General features: G+C 39.1%; 5 protein-coding genes across 15 annotated transcripts; 2 read left to right on the top strand and 3 right to left on the bottom strand.

Annotated features, from left to right (window-relative positions):
- Positions 1–270: 270 nt before the first annotated feature.
- On the top strand, positions 271–3,903 carry LOC125203861 (Pyridoxamine 5'-phosphate oxidase family protein). Its single transcript, XM_048102362.2, has 9 exons — positions 271–507; positions 1,292–1,492; positions 1,598–1,700; positions 2,305–2,384; positions 2,478–2,555; positions 2,839–2,930; positions 3,218–3,329; positions 3,403–3,528; positions 3,613–3,903. The coding sequence occupies exons 1-9, from the start codon at positions 292–294 to the stop codon at positions 3,727–3,729; spliced, it is 1,125 nt and encodes a 374-aa protein (XP_047958319.1). The 5' UTR covers positions 271–291; the 3' UTR covers positions 3,730–3,903.
- Positions 3,904–4,038: 135 nt separating this feature from the next.
- Positions 4,039–6,403, top strand: LOC125203859 (Kelch repeat-containing F-box family protein). Its single transcript, XM_048102358.2, has 2 exons — positions 4,039–4,815; positions 5,250–6,403. The coding sequence occupies exons 1-2, from the start codon at positions 4,365–4,367 to the stop codon at positions 6,227–6,229; spliced, it is 1,431 nt and encodes a 476-aa protein (XP_047958315.1). The 5' UTR covers positions 4,039–4,364; the 3' UTR covers positions 6,230–6,403.
- A 76-nt stretch (positions 6,404–6,479) lies between these two features.
- On the bottom strand, positions 6,480–9,158 carry LOC125203860 (Galactose oxidase/kelch repeat superfamily protein). The gene is made up of 7 exons (XM_048102360.2): positions 8,854–9,158; positions 8,521–8,709; positions 7,837–8,066; positions 7,492–7,662; positions 7,268–7,373; positions 6,870–7,076; positions 6,480–6,733 (listed from the first exon to the last, which is right to left on the bottom strand). The coding sequence occupies exons 1-7, from the start codon at positions 9,046–9,048 to the stop codon at positions 6,569–6,571; spliced, it is 1,263 nt and encodes a 420-aa protein (XP_047958317.1). The 5' UTR covers positions 9,049–9,158; the 3' UTR covers positions 6,480–6,568.
- Positions 9,159–10,964: 1,806 nt separating this feature from the next.
- Positions 10,965–15,203, bottom strand: LOC125207996 (protein SHOU4-like). 11 transcript variants are annotated; one of them, XM_048107533.2, is made up of 8 exons: positions 15,061–15,203; positions 14,645–14,884; positions 14,076–14,116; positions 13,246–13,353; positions 11,997–12,975; positions 11,757–11,912; positions 11,464–11,675; positions 10,965–11,383 (listed from the first exon to the last, which is right to left on the bottom strand). In XM_048107533.2, the coding sequence occupies exons 5-8, from the start codon at positions 12,894–12,896 to the stop codon at positions 11,191–11,193; spliced, it is 1,461 nt and encodes a 486-aa protein (XP_047963490.1). In that variant the 5' UTR covers positions 12,897–12,975; positions 13,246–13,353; positions 14,076–14,116; positions 14,645–14,884; positions 15,061–15,203; the 3' UTR covers positions 10,965–11,190. The 11 variants fall into 11 exon arrangements, with proteins under 11 accessions (XP_047963490.1, XP_047963492.1, XP_047963488.1 ...); XM_048107535.2 differs by having other exon boundaries at positions 13,246–13,350; XM_048107531.2 differs by having other exon boundaries at positions 14,753–14,884.
- Positions 15,204–16,917: 1,714 nt separating this feature from the next.
- On the bottom strand, positions 16,918–18,478 carry LOC125203251 (ATP-dependent RNA helicase). The gene is made up of 2 exons (XM_048101561.2): positions 18,137–18,478; positions 16,918–17,179 (listed from the first exon to the last, which is right to left on the bottom strand). The coding sequence occupies exon 1, from the start codon at positions 18,403–18,405 to the stop codon at positions 18,142–18,144; it is 264 nt and encodes an 87-aa protein (XP_047957518.1). The 5' UTR covers positions 18,406–18,478; the 3' UTR covers positions 16,918–17,179; positions 18,137–18,141.
- Positions 18,479–18,934: the final 456 nt, after the last annotated feature.

Genomic DNA, 18,934 nt, shown 5'->3' with positions numbered 1-18,934 from the left:
GACATTTTAATTTCGTAAATTTTAGTCCGTAAATTGAATAATTGTGGGAAGGGCTAGTGAGTGGGAAGTCCTAGTGCAGTGGGAAGAGCTAGTGGAGATCCTAGTGGGAGGGGCGCCACCGGAGACACCCTTAGTTTGTTCTAATACACTTAATATGGATTAGATTGGCCCATATTAAATCTAGAACCCATTACCATTGGCCCATTTACTATAGTTTGTTAATGGGCTGGGCCCAATTAGGATTATATAGTAAACCTCTCCTCCAAAAGCCGAAGAACAGAATCTCTCGCCATGGAAGCACTCTCGAGCTCCGCTTTGCAAATTAAGAGCTTTTCAGAAAGGTCATTGGCTGCTAAAACCAGCAGGAATAATTTCGCTTTTGTGAGAAACTCTTACAGTTACAATAAAATCCAGTCGCTGCGACGGGAAGTGGCAGACGGCAGAGAAGACGATAGCGATAATGGCGCCGTGCGTTTGGTACCAGAAGAAACTCTCTCTTTATCTCTGGTAAGAACAAAACAAAAGAAAAGTTTGCATCTTTATTTTCTCGGTTTAGGTATTTCCATCATTTTTTATTTACTGTTTTTCTAACTTGATTTACTGTGTTTGTGAAAGCTTGTGACCTAATACTCTTGGTTGATTTACTTTCTAAATAACTAGCTACGTTAGTTGTGAGGAATATTAGGGAGCTCAGCCTAAATTTGTCTCCAACTATTGAATTGAGAAGGAAAATTTAATATTCTTGCTTTCTATAGATGAATGTTTATAAAACTCTATTTTGCTTGTCTAATCACTATGTACTGAATTTACAGTCAACAAGATCAGAGCTTTGGTTATAATCCAATCTTGGTTTCACTTCTGAATTGATTTACATATCCTAGATTTGCACCACAGTTCATTGCATATGATATAATAATGAATATAATAAAAAGCTTAGAGTTTTCTTCATATGTAGCATGTTAATGTGTCTCTGTACATATTCATGAAAATTAGTTTTTGTTGGAAAGTCTTTGAGCCTTAATGGCATGAAATCTATTGCCTAAAAATGTAAGTTCATGTCGCAAATGATTAATGTCATGGCTGACAATTTCATGACCCCTAGAATCTAAAAACTAAAAGCAAAGCTATCTGCTTAACTGTAATGCAAATTTGGCTGTTTATTGTTTCTGTGCTCATGCTTTTGCTACCTTGGCATCATGAATTAGACATCTTTCCTTGTATATAGTCCGTGAACGGATATTACAAACGGCTTGTTTGGCTATGTTGTGATGGCCTCTCTCATATCCTGAAGGGTAATTCATCAGATCTCCAACAAATTAGTGTACCGGATATTAATTTGACGACACCACTTATGGGATCACATAGTACTACTAGTGGGGGAGGTACAAGAGCTGGACTTTTCAGGACACCTATATCTGGAGGGGTGCAAAGTGCCACCTCTGCTCACGGCTTACCGAGACCACCCTTAGCTGTCAGGAATTTGATGGAACAGGTAAAATTTCAGTGCCATATTTTCTAGCACGTGTCGATAGAACTAGCTAAATAGCATGGCTTTGACACGTCTCTGTATCACTTTGCTTGATTTAAATATGGGAAGGCTAGATTTGCCCACCTGTGTACAGTGATGTCTGAAATGCACCACCGCCGAGAAGGTTATCCGTTTGGCTCACTCGTAGATTTTGCGCCGGATCCTATGGGACGTAAGTCTTTATTAGATCTCGTCTTTGACAGAATGTGGAGTTGAAATTCTGTGATTTCCAATTTTCACTAGTGAAAATCTATCTATTGTAATGTTTTTCAGACAGTTTGATCTTTTGAAGAAAAGAATGCCCTTTTTGTAACTTTTATCGGAATATTTTTCATTCGTTCTGTATTGCTATAAAACCAGAGATGAATTCCTGACTAAATATCAAGTTGTCCACTGTAGATGTACTTACATAGGTTTCATAAAGTACTTTATTTGAAACACTTTGGTGAACAGACATGGTTGAATGTTTCTAATGACTTTCACTCCCTAATTCAGAGTGATTTTGTCACTTGCTTCATAAGTAATTACTGTGATCTCACAAGATTTATGTTCTTAATCTCGTGCTATCTGATAACTAGGACCTGATTTTACTACCAGCAAGCAGCCCATCAATCTTCAGTGCTAGTTATCACTAAGATTCTTCATTAATTTGACACAACATCCTCTGAAGAATGAAAGAGTTTTACAGTGGCAAAAATTCTGGAAACTGTGATATGCTGCTTGTCTACTTGACAAATTTGGGTATTCTGAGTAGCATTTTGACAATTTTCCTGCAGATCCAATATTTTCGCTCTCCCCATTGGCTATACACACGAGAAACTTGCTAGGCCATCCAAAATGCACACTAGTTGTGCAGGTTAGCAGCCTTTAGAACGTTTAATTTTTCATCATCACTTTTTTTTTGCTGCATCTCTTTTCTCTGGTTTTGAAGAGATAAAAACATTATCAGACACCTGGATGGAGTGGCTTGTCAAATGCACGGGTGACAATCTTTGGCGACGTGTACCCTCTCCCAGAGGACCAACAGGTGAACTCATTCTCCAATTGAACCTGATCCTTACTCTTGCTTAACACTGCTTTATGTATTGATATTGAAAAAGAAACATGAATGGTGGTATCTCTCTCAAACTTCACTTTTTTTAAAAGGAAAATATAAGAATCTTAAAAAATGAGGCTCATTACTTGTTGGCTCCCATGAGGCAAACATATATGGTGAATATGATGATGAATCTTAAAATATTATTGGCTTATCATTCAGGATAAGATTTGCATATTCCTGAAAATGACGGTATATCTTGTTTGATTACCAGGAATGGGCTCACAAACTATACATGGAGAAACACCAACAGGGACCTTCTCAGCAGTGGGGGAATTTCTACTATTTTCGGATGCAAAACATAAGGTTAGCTCTTATCACTACATCTTTGTGCATTGGGACCTCCACATCAAACTTGAAATAACATCTCTACCTCTACATTGATGAACACAGTTGACATATGCAAAAAAAATCGTACAGTATATAGTAATATAGAGATGTCCATATAGGTTGATGACTCTTGGTAGTCCTAACATGCTTCACGTTTTTGTACCGTGTACATCCAAAAGTGACTATATTGTGAGTAGTGCGGTTGTATGGAGAATAACTGTCGAGCTGGCAAGAGATTAAACAGAATTAGTTTGACATGGCAGTGATATATATTTTATTGGAGGCTTTGGAACTGTTGCTTGGGTCGATGTTAAAGAATATGAAGATCTTAGACCAGATAAAATTGCTGTCGATGGCGGTGAACAAAATCTAAAGGTATTTTTGCAAGCAATGTTTACACCACTTTCACCTCATAATACGTATCTTATGTCATTTCTGTTCTTCTTAGGAACTAAATGCAATCTTCTCAAAGCCCTTGAGAGAGCTTTTATCCAAAGAAGCTGAGGTAGACGATGCGGCTTTCATATCGATAGACAGTAAGGGGGTCGATATTCGTGTCCGACAAGGTGCCCAGGTGGGAGACCGTTCTTGATCTGTCATATTATATTGCTCCCTCTTATTCTGTTTCTTGATCCATTTTTCATTTGAAATCTTACAGTTCAACGTTCAAAGAATCTCGTTCGAAGGCGGGCAGAGTGTCGAGACACTAGAGGAGGCGAAGACAGCACTTTGGAGGCTGATGAACGGTGGCCGAATGCACAATCTGCAAAAATGATAAACATAGAAAAATTGTTTCCTTTTTTCTGTTTTTTTCTTCTATTTTTCGCAGCCTGGTTGATTGAGGTAAAAGTTAGGAGTGAAGAAAAAAATCAAACTTATTATGCATTTGCTTTTGTCAAAGAAAAGATTTTTTTTTTTCCCAAGAACGAGTCGAATTTAAACTTCTTCAGGTGAGTCTTGAACTGCTCTAAACTAATTTAAACATGTTTGGACATTCTAACAAGCCAATCTCCATGTCATCTACCTACATAATACTGACAAAATTACATATCCTAAGCTGGAAATTCTTCATTGGCTGCTTTGATTGCATTTTGTGTCGATCTTGATTGTCCCATTTATATCAACAAACAGTTAATCATCATTTTTTCAACTAAGCACAGCATTTAACAGATAAATACAGTGAAGTCTACAAGAAAATGTCCAAAGTAGATAAAATATAGAGGGTATTCCAAATTTGTCACTTTCATTCCACTACATGACCTTTACCAGTGGGGCTCCAACATTATGCCTATCTTCATTTCGATTACTGTGGGTGTAACCAAAATCCTTGAAAATATTTTGTTGCTCGTGTCCACAGCAATCGTCCCCGAGATACAAACAAAAGGGCCGCAGTGAAAAAAAAATTAAAAGATGAGCAGTGAAAACGAGGAGCAGAGAAATCAAGAACCTGAGAGGAAAAGACACAGAATTTGTCCCATGGCAGAGAGCAGCAATAATGAATCATCATCAGCTGTGACAAGAATCCCTCTTGACCATCTGTTTTCAATCTTGCTGCTTCTGCCGATTGAATCAATACTGTCCTTTTCCATGACATGTAAAAAGCTGAGATCTTTGGCGGATTCGGACTCGTTGTGGGAATCTGTGTGCAGGAGGGATTGGGGGAATGGCCCTGTTGAAGCACTCAAAGCTTCGAATGGTCTGCCATGGAAGAAGTTGTACCAGCAAGTTTATGAGTTGGACTCTCTCTTCTGTCATAGACTATTGGCTGAGGGAGCTGAGGGTGGGCCCACACCTAGAGCTTCCCATTCTCTCAATTGGGTTTCTGGATGCTTGGTTCTCTTTGGTGGTGGCTGCTCTGGAGGTCTCTCTCTCTCTCTCTCTTGAAATCATTATTACTGTAGTTATTGGGATTTTCTTGATTGTTTTGTTAACCCTTGTACTAGAAGTAGATGCTGTCTAATTTAGTAAACTGCAGTATTGATAAGATACATGATTGAGTGCCTAGATCCATATCACTAGTGGTATTTCCTGAAGTTCGAAACCATTTATGTAAACAATGAATTTAAGGGGGATGGAATAGATTTATGGCAATCAAAAACTTGTCTTTTAAGTAGAACAAGAAAGAACTGTTGGCCTCTAATGATTGAAGTTGGTAGGTTCAAATATGCAAAGCCCAGTTTTGTTATAAATGAAATTGCCCCTTTTGCTTATTAGTGACAGACAGACATCATCTGTTTTTGAATTTACCAAGTTGTTTCTGGTTTACTACTTGGTGATGTTTTGTGTGGTTTTCAGGCAGGCACTTAGATGACACATGGGCAGCATACACAGGCAATGGTTTGAGAACATCACTAAAGTGGCAGAAGATGAACTCAGGCATACCAAGTGGTAGGTTTGGCCACTCGTGTGTTGTAGTTGATGACCTTCTCATCCTCTTCGGAGGGATCAATGACCATGGTGTCCGTCAGACGGACACGTGGATTGGCCAGATGGCAGTCGACTTGAAGCACGGGATCACCATGTCATGGAGGCTGCTGGATGTCGGCCCCATCTCCCCGCCACCGAGGGGCGCTCACGCTGCGTGCTGCATTGGCTGCCGGAGCATGCTTGTCCACGGTGGCATTGGCCTGTCGGCCCAAAGGCTGGATGACACGTGGATCCTCCAACTCTCCGAGGACCTCTGCTGCGGGACGTGGACGGAAGTCGTTGCTGCTCAGCCGTGTCCCTCATCAAGGTCGGGACACACACTGACGCATATAGGCGGGACGCAGACGATCTTGTTTGGAGGGCGGGGGAACGGGTTTGAAGTGCTGAACGACATGTGGTTGTTCGATGCATCGGATGAACATCACCAGAGGTGGACGCAGTTGCTATTCGAGAGGCACAACATGCCTCAGGGATTCCCCCTGCCACGGGTGGGGCACTCGGCCAGCCTCATCATCGGACGCCGCCTCCTCATATATGGAGGTGAGGATTCTTACAGACATAGGAAGGATGATTTCTGGGTTTTGGACATAAGCTCCATGCCTTGTGTGAGAATGCAGCGTCCAACCATTCTTAAGCAGGATAGAGTGTTTAGAAGAATGTGGAAAAGGGTCGAGTCTAAGGGGGAGAAGCCTAAGAGTAGATCATTTCATGGGGCTTGTGTTGATGCTTCCGGCCGTTTCTTGTACGTCCACGGTGGGATGGTTAATGGCGTGATCCAGCCGGCCGACTCATCAGGGCTCGGGTTCGACGGGGAGTGTTTTGTGGTGGATCTCCTCCTCCAGCCATAAGTTAGGAGATTTGGTTTGTGAATCCTATGATTTCTGTGTCCTAAGGTAGGAGGAATATGAAAGATTCAAGAACTTCCGTTAACTTGAACAAAACTACTACCTTGAAAACCAATAATATCACTAGAACGTTAGACAATCGGAAAAGCATATGAATAAAAATTCTGTGTTGTATCATTCTGTGATGTATACAAAGTTAATTCCACAAGAGCATAAAAGAAGATATCTCTATATTAGACAATCAACACAAACATTGACAATAAAGAATTGGCTATTAAAAATTGATTACAATATTCATCCAAGGGCAAATAATCCGTAGTAATACACCACAAACAAAATTGCTCATAACAATAGCTTTGTTCTCCACATCTCTCCAAGGACCTTCTTTGGCGCTGGGTCGTCCGGGCCTCTGTCTCGTTGCCCTGAGGTAAAATACAACATCCCATTCCAAAACCCGACTAGAGTAGTTTTGACACGGTAAGGGAGCTTTCCAATCACTGACCATTTCTGTTACAGTTCACATTCAGATGAAACAAACTCATGAGTAAATAGACTGAACTGCTTTTAAATTTAGAACGGTATAAACAATCCATCGTGGGCCATTAGCAGTTTAGAGGAATGTTTAAAGAATCTAAAAGAATACCTGGGTATCAAATTCAAATCTGAATATTTCTCCGACCAAAATCATCTTTTTGGTTACAGGATGCTTCTCCGTGGTACCTCCGACAATGATTAGAGAACTATTAACAATTGCCCAAGCAAACTCAATATGAGAATCTGGCTTTGGCATAGAATTTAACACTTTCCACTTCATATCATCATCTAGCATGTAGACATCGCCATATACAACCTGCAAGAAAGTACAAGTTTAGACAAACCTCAAACAACAACAAAAATTACATTTGTAAATCTTGGGAGCTCAATTGTCCTTTTTTTTCCCTTTTGGGAGGACATTAAGAATGGGACCTTATTCCCCGTCGGTAAATAGATTTATGTAACAATGCACTGCTACTTTCTCTAACAGGTTAAGAACTGGATTACCTCATTCCGGCGAGAGCATTTAAAAATTGGAGATCCAGGTTTAGCCATGAAATCACCCTCTTGACCGCCAAAAGTATACAGACGGTCATTGAACACAACACAAGCCCTACGTGGAATGACAAGAAAATCACACAAGCATGTTCAACAAGTAACACCTTCCAATTGAAAATCAATAGCATAATTCAGATAACCAAAAATGGAAACTAGAAGGAAAAGATGGAAACCTGTGAGGTCCACCACGAGGAATGGGAATTTCAGTTCGCCATTCATTTTCTAAAACTTTGCCGTCCCTGACAGCAACACTCCAATGCTCTACTCCAGGTGTACCCCTGTCCTCTTTGCTGCCGCCCATCACGTGGAGTCGGCCTCTCCAAAGTTGGGTGGCAGGTGCATACCTAGATAAATCATGGCAATATGTCACATCAAATTAGCGTATAATCTAAAAAAACTCTTTGTTTTCCCTTAAATAAACTATCCAAAGAAAATGGTTGATAATGGAAGCAAATAACTGATGGGAGAATTTCAATACACATTAGAGTTAGCAACCACGTAATGTAATGAGCACATACCGTGGAACAGGTAAAGGTGGCATATCCTGCCACTGCTTTGTCTCTGTGTCCAGTACGAATGTGTGAGCAGTTGGCCCTCTACATTGAGGACCATATTGTCCGGTCACCACATAAATGTATCTTCCATCTGTTACCATCCCTAAATGTGAATGCGCCATTTCCTTTGGCATGTCAAACCTTTCCCCCCAAGTGTTATCAGTGAAATTGTATATGTCAACATGAGAATGCACCTTAAAGAAGACAAAAACAACAGCAAAAAAGGATCAGATTTTGGGCATTCATAAGGAACTGCAGTAGCAACATAAGAAAAACATCAGACAATGGCTCTTTTAAATATAAGATTCCATGAGCTATATTAAAATTCAAAACCATAGCAGAGCTAGCATGAATTCACACAAGCATCACAACGTTCTATCATGCCATACTAATGTCCAGAAAAATTAACAAGCCATCAATAATGTTATCCAAAAACATGGAAAAAACTAGATACTACTCCTTATCATAAGAAACAACAGCAATATAGGCCAATTCATGTAGGAAAATTCCAAAAAGGCAGTCTAATAATTTGTCCTCTAAATATACAAGCAACAACAGCTCGAGAGCTGCCCAAAGATATTGTGAAGTAATGCTATAATATCCTAAGTAAACACAAAATGAGACTGAGGGTTTTTTTGAAATCCTTACATAATCAATGGTTCCATATCCAGCAAATACATAAAGAAGATTCTTGATCTGTATTGCCGCACCATCAAGACGAGGCACCGGTGCTGTTGCCATCTTCTCCCAGTTCAACTCTGGAGCATCTAAATCAGCAAAAGTTGCTGATAATACCCTCCCAGAGACACCATCCTTGTTGTCTTTCTTATGCTTTTCCTATAAGAATGGAAATCAAGGAGAAACATGAGTTCGAAGCATTTGTAGGGAAACAAATAGTAGTACGTGATATTTTAGAGATTCGCCGATAAAAGTGAATCGAGCGCGACGAAATTGAATGTAAAATTGGGGATTTAGGTAGACCTTAAGCGGAGTAGAAATGTTGTGGTGAACAGGTCGGGGAACGATGATATTTGTGGAATCTGGTACAGTCCAATTGGAAGAAGGTGAAGAGGATGAAGCCCAGAGCAGATCTACAATGAGAAAGAGGGCTAATAACCCCAGCAAAACGAAAACGAATTTTGTTGTTCTATGCTTTCCGGGAGCTGCTTTTGCCATCTTTCAGCATTCAAGCATGGCTCCGCCCCCTTTCTGATTTGAACTCGGCGACGAATTACGAAGAGAGACAGAGATCAGTGATGGCGGTTGTGCAGCAGTTATGAAATTAAAAATACTATCTTTACATAAATTGAGTAATAGTAGTACAATAATTTACATAAACTAATAGTATTACTATGTACCACTGTAATACATATTTTAACACGAAATTAGTAAAATAGTCTTTTTTCTAATTTAAAGAATTGTAAGAGCATCCACAGTGGGACGGATGTCCAGGCGGACTTCCCAAAAACACCTTCTGCCACGTCATAAGGACCTCCCACTGCACTGACACGTTATAAGGATATCCCACTGTACAATGTGCTGGTTAGCCCCGATGTAGGGATCCTCGACTACACCGACCCAGGCCTTCGCTAGCGCGACGCACTCTCCTATGCTCCAGATGGTCCTCTTTCTCTTGCCGGCTTCCTCCCCCTCGGCCCCCGCCCCACGTTCGTTCCCCGCACGCGAAGACAAGGTAGTGCCCTTGCCCTTGCACTTCCCTCTCCCTTGCTTTCTTGTCCTCCCTGCTGTCGGTGGCATCACAGGGGGAGACTCCTAGACCGGGGATAGCCCCAACTCCCAAATGAGAAAGTCTCGATGTCGGTGAACTGAGTCTCCATATGAGTACTCTGTGGGGAATCACTAGTCAATAAATTCATGTAAGGGCGATAGACATTGTCCCCAGGTGATTGGGGGACCCCCTGCCTGCTCCCCCCGCAGCGGCGGGCATGCCCTGCATCATCCCGGGCATCATCGGGACAGGCGCCATCCCCGTCATCGCAACACTCACACCGGGCATTTGGGACATCTTCCCACCCATCCAAGGAGGGTACATATTGTAGTACCCCTGCATCATCCCCGCCATTTGGGGTTGGGGCATCATCGGCACCATTCCAGACATCATCCCAGACATCGCTGCACTTCCACCGGCGTTTCTCCCACCTCTAACGGGAAACGTCGGTGCTTGTGACTCGCTCGTGACAGGAGAATCACTATCGTAGTGCTCCATTTATCTTCAAAAAGAAATGAAAGTAGAGAGAGAAACTCGTTAAAACAAGTGGTGTGAATGAAATGAAGTTCAACGAGCCGTATATATAGTTTTTTTAAAAAAATTAAAATTAAAATTCAGGACGTTCGTCGTGGCACCGCAATGGCGGACGTCGCCGGAAAGCCGCGGATCTGCAATTTCTGGAGCGGACGTCCGCATCCATCCCTCCCTCGCCTAATGGCGGACGTCCCGCACGGACATCTGGCACGCCGGTCGGACGTCCGCCTGGAAATCCGCAATTGCGGATGCTCTATAATATTTTTCCTAATTCAAAAATCTAAAATATACAAAGTGCATTTTATAGAAACTAAATTTGAAGTTCACTCAAATTAATAATCTTTTCGTCTCATAAAATAAGGATATTTTTTATTTTGGGATATCTCATAAAAATATCTCTTTTTTCTCTTTTTCATATCTTTCTTCTCTCTAATAAGGTTGGTCTCATTCTCCACTAATAATACTATAATTATTTTGCCTTTCTATCCTTCTTTTAATTTATCAACTGCGCACTAATTTTCATGTCGTTCCAAATGTCCAAACTTTTATGGGACGGATTGAGTAATATATTAATAATAAAAGGGTTAGAGAGCATGGGTGGGTATTCCTGGTTTGCCATAATTTTACCACTTGAACCTTGCTCTATTTCTTGGGCTTTGAGAAACTGATTTTCAAAAATCAAACATATAAAAATTAAAGTAGAATTCAAAAATATTTTTTCCATAATTTCTAAGATATCTCTGTAAATTAATATGACTACAACTACCTTTACAAAAATCTCAGTTTCACCAAGCAAAACAGACAAAATCTTGATAGCAAACAGTAAAAATAAAGGCAAAAGCACAATCATATTTATATTTCTCCACTGTCACAGACTCACAGTCGCTACCTTTGATTGCCTTGATGTTCAAACTCCCTAAAAACTATACAAATTTAAAAAAAAAAAAAGGAGCAAGGAACATTGCAATGTTTTGCTATAAAATGTCTATGTGACGTATTGCAACACACAAGAAACCTGTATAGGAATAAGATGGAAGACAAAGATGAGCTCTCCATCACACCGGTATGACATCCACCTTGGATGAGTCCTCGCACCTCAAGACGAGCCCATCGAAGCTTGAAGGGAAGATACAGTTACTCCACTGGCACCCCGTTGTGAAGGCTTCACCTGGAGGCACGATCATCAGCACGTTCTCGTTCCTCTGCACCACCCCCATCACACTTACCGTGCTTCCCTCCTTTATATACCTATTCGATATCAACAGCATTTCATGTTGAAGCTACTTGTTTAGATGTGTTTGAGATTTTGGTGAGTTTGAGAGTTTTACCCTTCTTTCAAACGCATTATGCGATCACTAACTGCGAGGTTTCTCTCTCCCAACCACTGGATCAGCTCCGTAGATGACTCTTTCTTCATAGGGTCGACTTCTATAGCTGTAGTTTCATCCACGTAGGGAGTGATTCGCGCCCCATACCCGGCTTTCACCAATGCCCTCAGCCCGGACTGGAAGTCGGAGATGTAAAAGTCCACAGCGTGCTTCTGCATCCACGCACAAGGAAGCGTTGCAGCTATCAATAATAAGCTAGTTAAGCCATATGAGACGATTAGCTAGTAACGAACCTCTGATGATCTGAGGCCCCATGTGAAACGACGCTGAGTGGGATTTGCTGCCTTGGAATCCCATCCCCTATACTCGTATAACGTTGTGGAGGTGTACATGCATCTTGGAACCTTCTGGAAAGATGATTTCAATGGAACATTCCCACATGTGACCACCTTCGATATCAGCATTAAGTTAGATACTGTAACGAAACCTAATCAATGAATGGAGTAGTTAACAAAAAGTATACAGCCACGTACCCCAGAGACCTTGACGTATTGCCCGTTTTTAGCAGTTCTAAGTTCAGAATCTGGATATCTCTCAATGTATCTGATGACAGCTCTTCTCCCCCAACAGGAATTCCACACGAATAGGGCAACAACGATGCAGAACAAAATGATAACTACAATGAGGAGATCAGCGTTGTGAACTGCACCAAGAATGAAACCCCCGGCAATGACCCCCATAACAAAGAGCAGAATAACTGCCCATAAGATAGGTCGAGGGATATTCCTTTTGACCAAGTACACGCCATCTTGGCTGAGGTTTGTAACAGCCTGGTTGTTGCTTACTGACGAGCCATGTGCTTTCACTGATCCAGTGGAGTCGAGAGGTCCAGAGACCTTCCTCGGGGCACCAGATGAATTTAGCGGGCCAGACGTGATGGGTCCAGATGTAATGAGACCCGTCTTAGGAAGATTGGGGGGTAGAGGACCAGAGTGTTGCCGGTTTACTGGTGTGACTCCCCCGGATTGAGGGCCAGACGACTTTTTTATAGGCTCTCCGTGTTTGTTCAGAGGCCCAGAATTTGATTTTTTCATTGACGATGAACCTGCCACTCCAAACGATGACACGGGGCCTGAGGTAGAATAGCTGGACCTGGCTGCAGGATTAGGGTGTATTGGTCCAGAATGTGAGGAAGATGCTGCAAACGATCCAGACCTCATGGAAGAATTGGTTATAGGTCCGGATTTTCTAGATTTGGAGCTGTCTACTGGAATGTCGAACATTTTGCCAAGTTCACCTGACTTCTTGATATCCCCACCAGTGTATGGCATGGCCACGGAGCTCATGGTTGGCATTTTTTCTTTCGGTTGCTCTGGACGGCCTGATACATATAGGCCGTTTCTAAGCTGATGAGAAGGGAATCTAGACCCCATCGGATTTCCTTATGGAAGAAAGTTACTGCAGATGGAGTAGATGATGTGAGGTGATCCCAGCGATAGATAATTCAGACCTCTGAACAAAATGAATGAAATCCATTAGAGAGAGGTAAAGTAACAAATAGAAACAAATCTTGCATATAACGCATTTCAAGTAACAACAACCCAACGTGTGAATATAAACACGTGGCAGATTGATTATTTTTCATTAAAACGCCAAACGAACTACTCCTATTTACTTTCACTTAAATAGCAAGAGTACGTAAAGAAAGACCGTTGTGAAAAAACAAACAATAATAGAAAGTTTATAACAAGCTTTAATGATATGCCATTAATGAAAGCAAACCACGTGTAGGTTAGCCGCAAAATACATCCTTCTCCCTTTCAACTATTGTGAGACGCCACAGGCAATCAGGCATAGACACGTGTAAGGAATTTGAACGTGAAGAAGCTGCTGCATGCAGACAACGTGATTTCTATAAATACATGTTTTTTGTTTTTTATTTTATGAAATGCTAGTAAACCAAGTCGAGTTATACACTTCACTCCCCACAAGATAAGCTATTCTAGATGACCAACAGACCAAGAAATAGAAGGAAATGAAATACAAACGACAAACATAATAATTGGTTAAAACAGAACGCTCGATGCAGCTAACATAGAAATTTTTTATATATGCTCGACACATAGTGTAGCATATACACGCAGCACCCTGTTAGATGATCAATAGTTTCTCTATGAACATACTGGACGATCAGCATTCCAGTTTGCACGTGTTTTCAAGAGAGAGCTCGACAGATACACATGCAAAGAGATCATGGAAACTATTATACTATGCTAAGAATGAGCATTTGACATTCCTTACAGCAAAATTTGAGAAGTATCTGAATACAAGAATAACTTAGCCATATCTTAAAACAATTTACATGATTTTCCTAAATAAAAATCACGGATATTAGCAATATGACCAACAAATTTTCATCAGCTGCACATGTGATATTTTTAAGCGCACAGAAAAAAAAAACATTATTTTTCATATACCTCCATTCAGTTGTGATGACTATTCAAGAAAGGACAAAAACCTCAACTCAACTTGACAGAAAACAAGCAACAAAAGGCAGAGTTTTCAATTGTAATTTTGATAAAGATAAATCCAAACATGAGTAATTCATATACCTTACAAACCCCAAATCCTTGCCGGAAACCTAGTTACTTCTCTGCAAAAAAAAAAACAAACTGATTATACATATTTTCTTTTACTGATCAATGAAAGAAATGCAAGCAAAATGACTCCAACTCACAGAAAAATAAAGATTTCGTTTTTTCCTCTTTTTGGTGCAATAAAGAACTGACTGATTTTCTGGGATAAGCAACCCATTTCTATGCTGTTACTCAACCCACAACAGTATACGTTCACAGCTGTTTGAGCAACTAAACCACAAGTGGATTGCCATTTTTTTTAATTGAAAAAAGATTTACAGTATAAGAAAATGGTGATCATTTTAAAGTGTGGTCAAGATTTTGATTTTTGAAATTGGCGTGTGAAACTCTTTCTGGTAAAAAAAAAGAGAGAGAATCTATTGATACAAAATTCTTATTTCCAAATTATTCAACGAAATACTCGCAAAATAGTTATGAAAATGCAAACCCTGTCAAAATCAATTCTTTGACAAACACAGCATTAAAAACAAAAACATTAAAAAACACCAAAAAAATCTTCTTTTTTCAGAAATGAATTTCAGTACCTGAAGTCAAGAGAAAAAGGAGATTGGGGAACAGAACAGAAGCAGTGGTTTATGATAGATAAAATACACACACTAAAGATGAAATTTTGGAAAGAGGGTCGTTGTTACTTGGGATTGTGGTGCGATCGCATCACCAACCCATGAAAATTATGCAACTTTCTCTCTCTAAACTGGTTAAAAATTGAGTCTTGAGACTTGGGAGAGCCGCAACGACTGGTGGGTTGTCTGTGTGTGGAGTCCCTGTAACATCCCAAACACAGATTACAGAGAGAAAATATACTAAACAGTGAAAGAATAAAAGGTTTTTACGCTCTCTTATGATGGCATTGGTTATAGTGACAGCAACCATAAATTATACTAGTGGCAATTAATTTTTAGAGAGAGGGAGAGAGGAGAAAGCGAGAGAGAAAACTCACCTTCCACTGTCTCTCAGCAAACTCTGGTCTTGTCTCTCTTCAGTCCTTCACTGTGATTCTTGTTTTCTATAGCATATTTATTTGGTGATTATTTACAAAAAAGTCCCCAAGAATATCCTTAATTCTATAGTTGGTAGTACATAATACTGTGGTAATACTACTAAAGTATTACTCCTGATTAAATTACTACATTAAATTACTAATATTACTCCATTATTTCAATCTCATTAATACATGTGTCAAAATTAGGACTGCATTGTAAAAGACTCGATAAATCTAAAGAGGACCAAGAGATGAAATTCAAACCTAGATCTATAATTTTAACACACATATTGGAATTTGCAGGTTTGCCTCTTATATTATTTTTCAAGTCATCACCTAGAAAGAGAAATGTTCCAAATTTCTAGTAATTGTGGATCTTTTCTCCGCATAAAAGAAATTATATCGTATAGTACAACACTTGTTAATTAACTTCAAAAACATTTAGCTTGCTACACAAAGATTGCAGGGGAAAAAATAAAACAAAAAACTCCATGGCATGCCATTAATATTTCTAAATGGACAACAAACTGAAAATATTGTGATCTAGAAAATGCACACATACTGTATTTTACATAATGTTCCATTAATTAACAATAAAGATAAAGTAATGTACATAAACATGGAAATTTCAAATATACACAATGCGGTTGGCATCTGCTATTTTTTTATGCGAATTGCAATTTTTAAAGGCAACATGTAAACAATAATGTAAATGGTAAACAGTGAATTCAGTATTATGTGTTTTAGCCTCAACTTTGAATATGAAATTCACTTCTGTAGTTTCATGCATCTGATATTTATTTAGATCGACTAATTTGATGACAATTACTCATATCTCCAATATATTACTTTAATCCTTAATAGTACAAGAGATAATACGAAATAGTATTTCACCGACATTTTACTTGTAAGAAATTACGTGCACCTTGTATTAGACAACCTATGAACACATGGTTTTGTAGATAAAAATGTGTGGAAGGCAATAGGAATACTCAAATGCAACAATATGCTAAATTTGTTACTCTAAAAGTCATACTATATACTTATGTTTGACTTTGAGATTATTTCTTGGTGAGTCTAATAAAATGCAAAGTAGAAGACAATTTTATGGCAATGATTCTATTTAATTTCTTCGCTTTAAAGGTTTTGAAGTACCCACTCATACCACCTACCTTGTATGTATAGTATAATTTTACTTTAATTCCTTTGCATTTAAGCCTTCGAGTCTTATTTTTCACTTTTTCCCCTTGCAACTAATTTAGAGTTCACCCATAATAGTGACTGTGCTCAATAAAATAAAAACAAAATAAAAATGAGTACAATTGCAGTGGCATTTTCCTCATATATTTTGAAATGCAGTATAATTAACATGAGTGGAATCCTATCTGCGATGACTTGAAATTTAACAATTCCAGCTATGAATTTTGTATTTATGTCATCAATATATAGTTACTGATGATTTCCTTTTTTTTAAGTAGGGAAATTGTGACTTTTGTATTTATGTCATCATAATCTTGTTACTTATATCCCCTTTTTCTTTAAATAGGGATAACGATGGAGATGGTGTAGTAAAAGGCGTTCCAAACACCATAAAACATTGAATTTATTTTCTAGAACCATGTGACCTAAAATATCGTTTATAAAGTTTTGTTAGATGAATGAACAGTACGGTCGTACGATTAGCTCATCATACAGTGTGATTTAATTCAATTATAGTAGTACAAACATTGCAAAATTGAGGTGGGGTGAGTAAAATGTGATTCAACATCTTGGTTGACCCAATTACAACGAAAGAGAGACGGGCAGCTGCAAGTATATTCTAAGACACGATATCATTTTAAACCGTTACAATGGACGGGTTCAATGCAAGTAGCAAAAAGAAACAAAGCTTATTGGCAATTAGAAACAACGCTCATGCCAAAAGAGTAAGCTCAATCCCAAATTCAACAATATGATTCTCAGAAACAGAATTATTTGCACAAGTTTGTTGTGCTCGCAAAGGTTCAAGTATAACTAGGAAAATACAACCAAGAAACTTCCCACAGGAAATAAAGCAGCGCCCACACCTTTGGTTGATCTGCATCCACAAAGAGAAGACAGAAAAAACGAGTTCAAAACTAATGTGCAATCACAAAGAGAAAAATGAAGTACACATATCCAAACAAGAACAACACAACTTAAATCAACTAATTGACTACATGACCGATTCAACTGTTACTTCATTTCTAGCTATATTAGCATGTAAAAGTATTCGATGAAGTGTAGGATGCTTGTGAAATCATATTCAAAGGCAATGAAATGAAATGACGAGTATCGTGAACAGCATGATCCCATTTCTACTATGATTGTTATTTGATGATATCAAACCATGAAAAGTTGTAATTGTAAAATGTACTACTCCTATGCTGTTATTTCAATTATGCCTAAGTAGAACACGCAACACATATGATAGAATCACATGACCAGCAAAAGACTCCCTTGTGCTGTTCTACTCCAACAAAGGGAACAAACCAACATACCACCACAGGGAATCAAGGCATGTAAGTTTAATCAAGAACATAGGCATCCACAAATGCATTATGAAAGTTGATTAAAGAAGGCATGGTATAAATGTGTTTCTTACTTCCAGTCAAACTGAGCCATCAAAAGAAATTAAGTGTTTTTCTGTGTAAATCAGCTCCAAATTTCAGCAACATATGCGTAATTCATCTAATCTAATCATTTCAATTCAATCTTTGAAGTACGGCACATACACAAAAACATATATGACCTGCTGCGTGATCAATCAGTAGCTCAATTACATAGCAATGCAGCCATACAATTGAGAATATCACACACAGTATTGTAACTCAACACAGCAATCAATTCGTAACAACCAGGGTCATAAATAAGAAATTAATCAAAATCAAATCGCAAGAAAGTATATCACCACGAGAGGATAAAATCACAAATGAATCCGCCAATTTCAATAAAATCACAACGAATACGATAAAAGCGATCCAAATACAGATGGAGCTAGGGTTAGGGCGAATACCGGGATCAGTGGTGGCCGGCGGCCTTTTGGTGCTCGAGGTGGCGGCGCTCCTCGGGGAGGGCGATAAGGTAGGATAGAGCCATTCCGCCGAAGCAGACGTGATACAGAGGCTGGATGGAATTGGTCTCGATGTATTTGTCGATGTAATTGTCGACGGCACGATTGAAGGATTGCTTCATGTATTTCACGGAGAAATAAGGCTTGAGGTGCGCGGGCACTTCTTTCACCTTCAACCCCTTCATCTCGTTGTAGAATGCCCTCAAAGCCATAATCGTCGCCTTCTTCGCTGCGCGATGTAGAGAGAGGGATATTTGGGGATGGATCTGAATGCTGGAAATGTGGCAGTGAAATCATAAATAATTGTGTGTCTATATATCTTATAAAAATCGGGCTATTTTCGGCCCAATAATAGTTTATTGGACTCTCATATTTAGTTGAAAAACCATATTACTACTATGTTTGCAATATAATCAAAAAAATTGTAATCTCATGAATAAATTCTTGTGGGTTGTTAAAGTGTAGTATTACTTACCACGAAGCTTAATAAATATTTTTACATTACATAAAGTAAATTTATACTATATGCACTTTTACAATAATATTCCGAGCAAATTAAGTAACATGTCTAAATTTTCCAACGTTGAGTCTTTAATTCCCTTCGTCTCATGTTTTTTCACATGAAACTTAAAAAATGATGTTTAGTGATTTGAGTGATAATAAAATAAGAGTATAAAAGAGACTAAAGTAGATAATTGTATCTATAATAAAGTAAGATAGATTGACTTGGGACAAAGCAAG

The sequence above is a fragment of the Salvia hispanica genome, chromosome 6, assembly GCF_029641045.1.
Source record: "Salvia hispanica isolate PSC_SH4W2 chromosome 6, Shi_PSC_v1, whole genome shotgun sequence".
In the NCBI taxonomy this organism is placed as follows: Eukaryota; Viridiplantae; Streptophyta; class Magnoliopsida; order Lamiales; family Lamiaceae; genus Salvia; species Salvia hispanica.
The sequence above is the reverse complement of the archived record's forward strand: the minus strand, read 5'-3'. Positions and strand labels throughout refer to the sequence as shown.

What these genes read in the sequence shown, in the direction of transcription:
- LOC125203861 (XM_048102362.2), top strand. Translation starts at nt 292, where the DNA reads ATGGAAGCACTCTCGAGCTCCGCTTTGCAAATTAAGAGCTTTTCAGAA. An exon ending in GCGGTGAACAAAATCTAAAG is followed by an intron (nt 3,330 to 3,402) that starts GTATTTTTGCAA and finishes TGTTCTTCTTAG; the next exon opens with GAACTAAATGCAATCTTCTC. An exon ending in GTGTCCGACAAGGTGCCCAG is followed by an intron (nt 3,529 to 3,612) that starts GTGGGAGACCGT and finishes GAAATCTTACAG; the next exon opens with TTCAACGTTCAAAGAATCTC.
- LOC125203251 (XM_048101561.2), bottom strand. Translation starts at nt 18,405, where the DNA reads ATGGCTTTGAGGGCATTCTACAACGAGATGAAGGGGTTGAAGGTGAAA.
- LOC125207996 (XM_048107533.2), bottom strand. Translation starts at nt 12,896, where the DNA reads ATGGGGTCTAGATTCCCTTCTCATCAGCTTAGAAACGGCCTATATGTA. An exon ending in GGGGCCTCAGATCATCAGAG is followed by an intron (nt 11,676 to 11,756) that starts GTTCGTTACTAG and finishes GCGTGGATGCAG; the next exon opens with AAGCACGCTGTGGACTTTTA. An exon ending in ATAATGCGTTTGAAAGAAGG is followed by an intron (nt 11,384 to 11,463) that starts GTAAAACTCTCA and finishes GATATCGAATAG; the next exon opens with GTATATAAAGGAGGGAAGCA.
- LOC125203860 (XM_048102360.2), bottom strand. Translation starts at nt 9,048, where the DNA reads ATGGCAAAAGCAGCTCCCGGAAAGCATAGAACAACAAAATTCGTTTTC. An exon ending in GATATGGAACCATTGATTAT is followed by an intron (nt 8,067 to 8,520) that starts GTAAGGATTTCA and finishes GTCTTCTTTAAG; the next exon opens with GTGCATTCTCATGTTGACAT. An exon ending in CCACCTTTACCTGTTCCACG is followed by an intron (nt 7,663 to 7,836) that starts GTATGTGCTCAT and finishes TGATTTATCTAG; the next exon opens with GTATGCACCTGCCACCCAAC.
- LOC125203859 (XM_048102358.2), top strand. Translation starts at nt 4,365, where the DNA reads ATGAGCAGTGAAAACGAGGAGCAGAGAAATCAAGAACCTGAGAGGAAA. An exon ending in TGGTGGTGGCTGCTCTGGAG is followed by an intron (nt 4,816 to 5,249) that starts GTCTCTCTCTCT and finishes TGTGGTTTTCAG; the next exon opens with GCAGGCACTTAGATGACACA.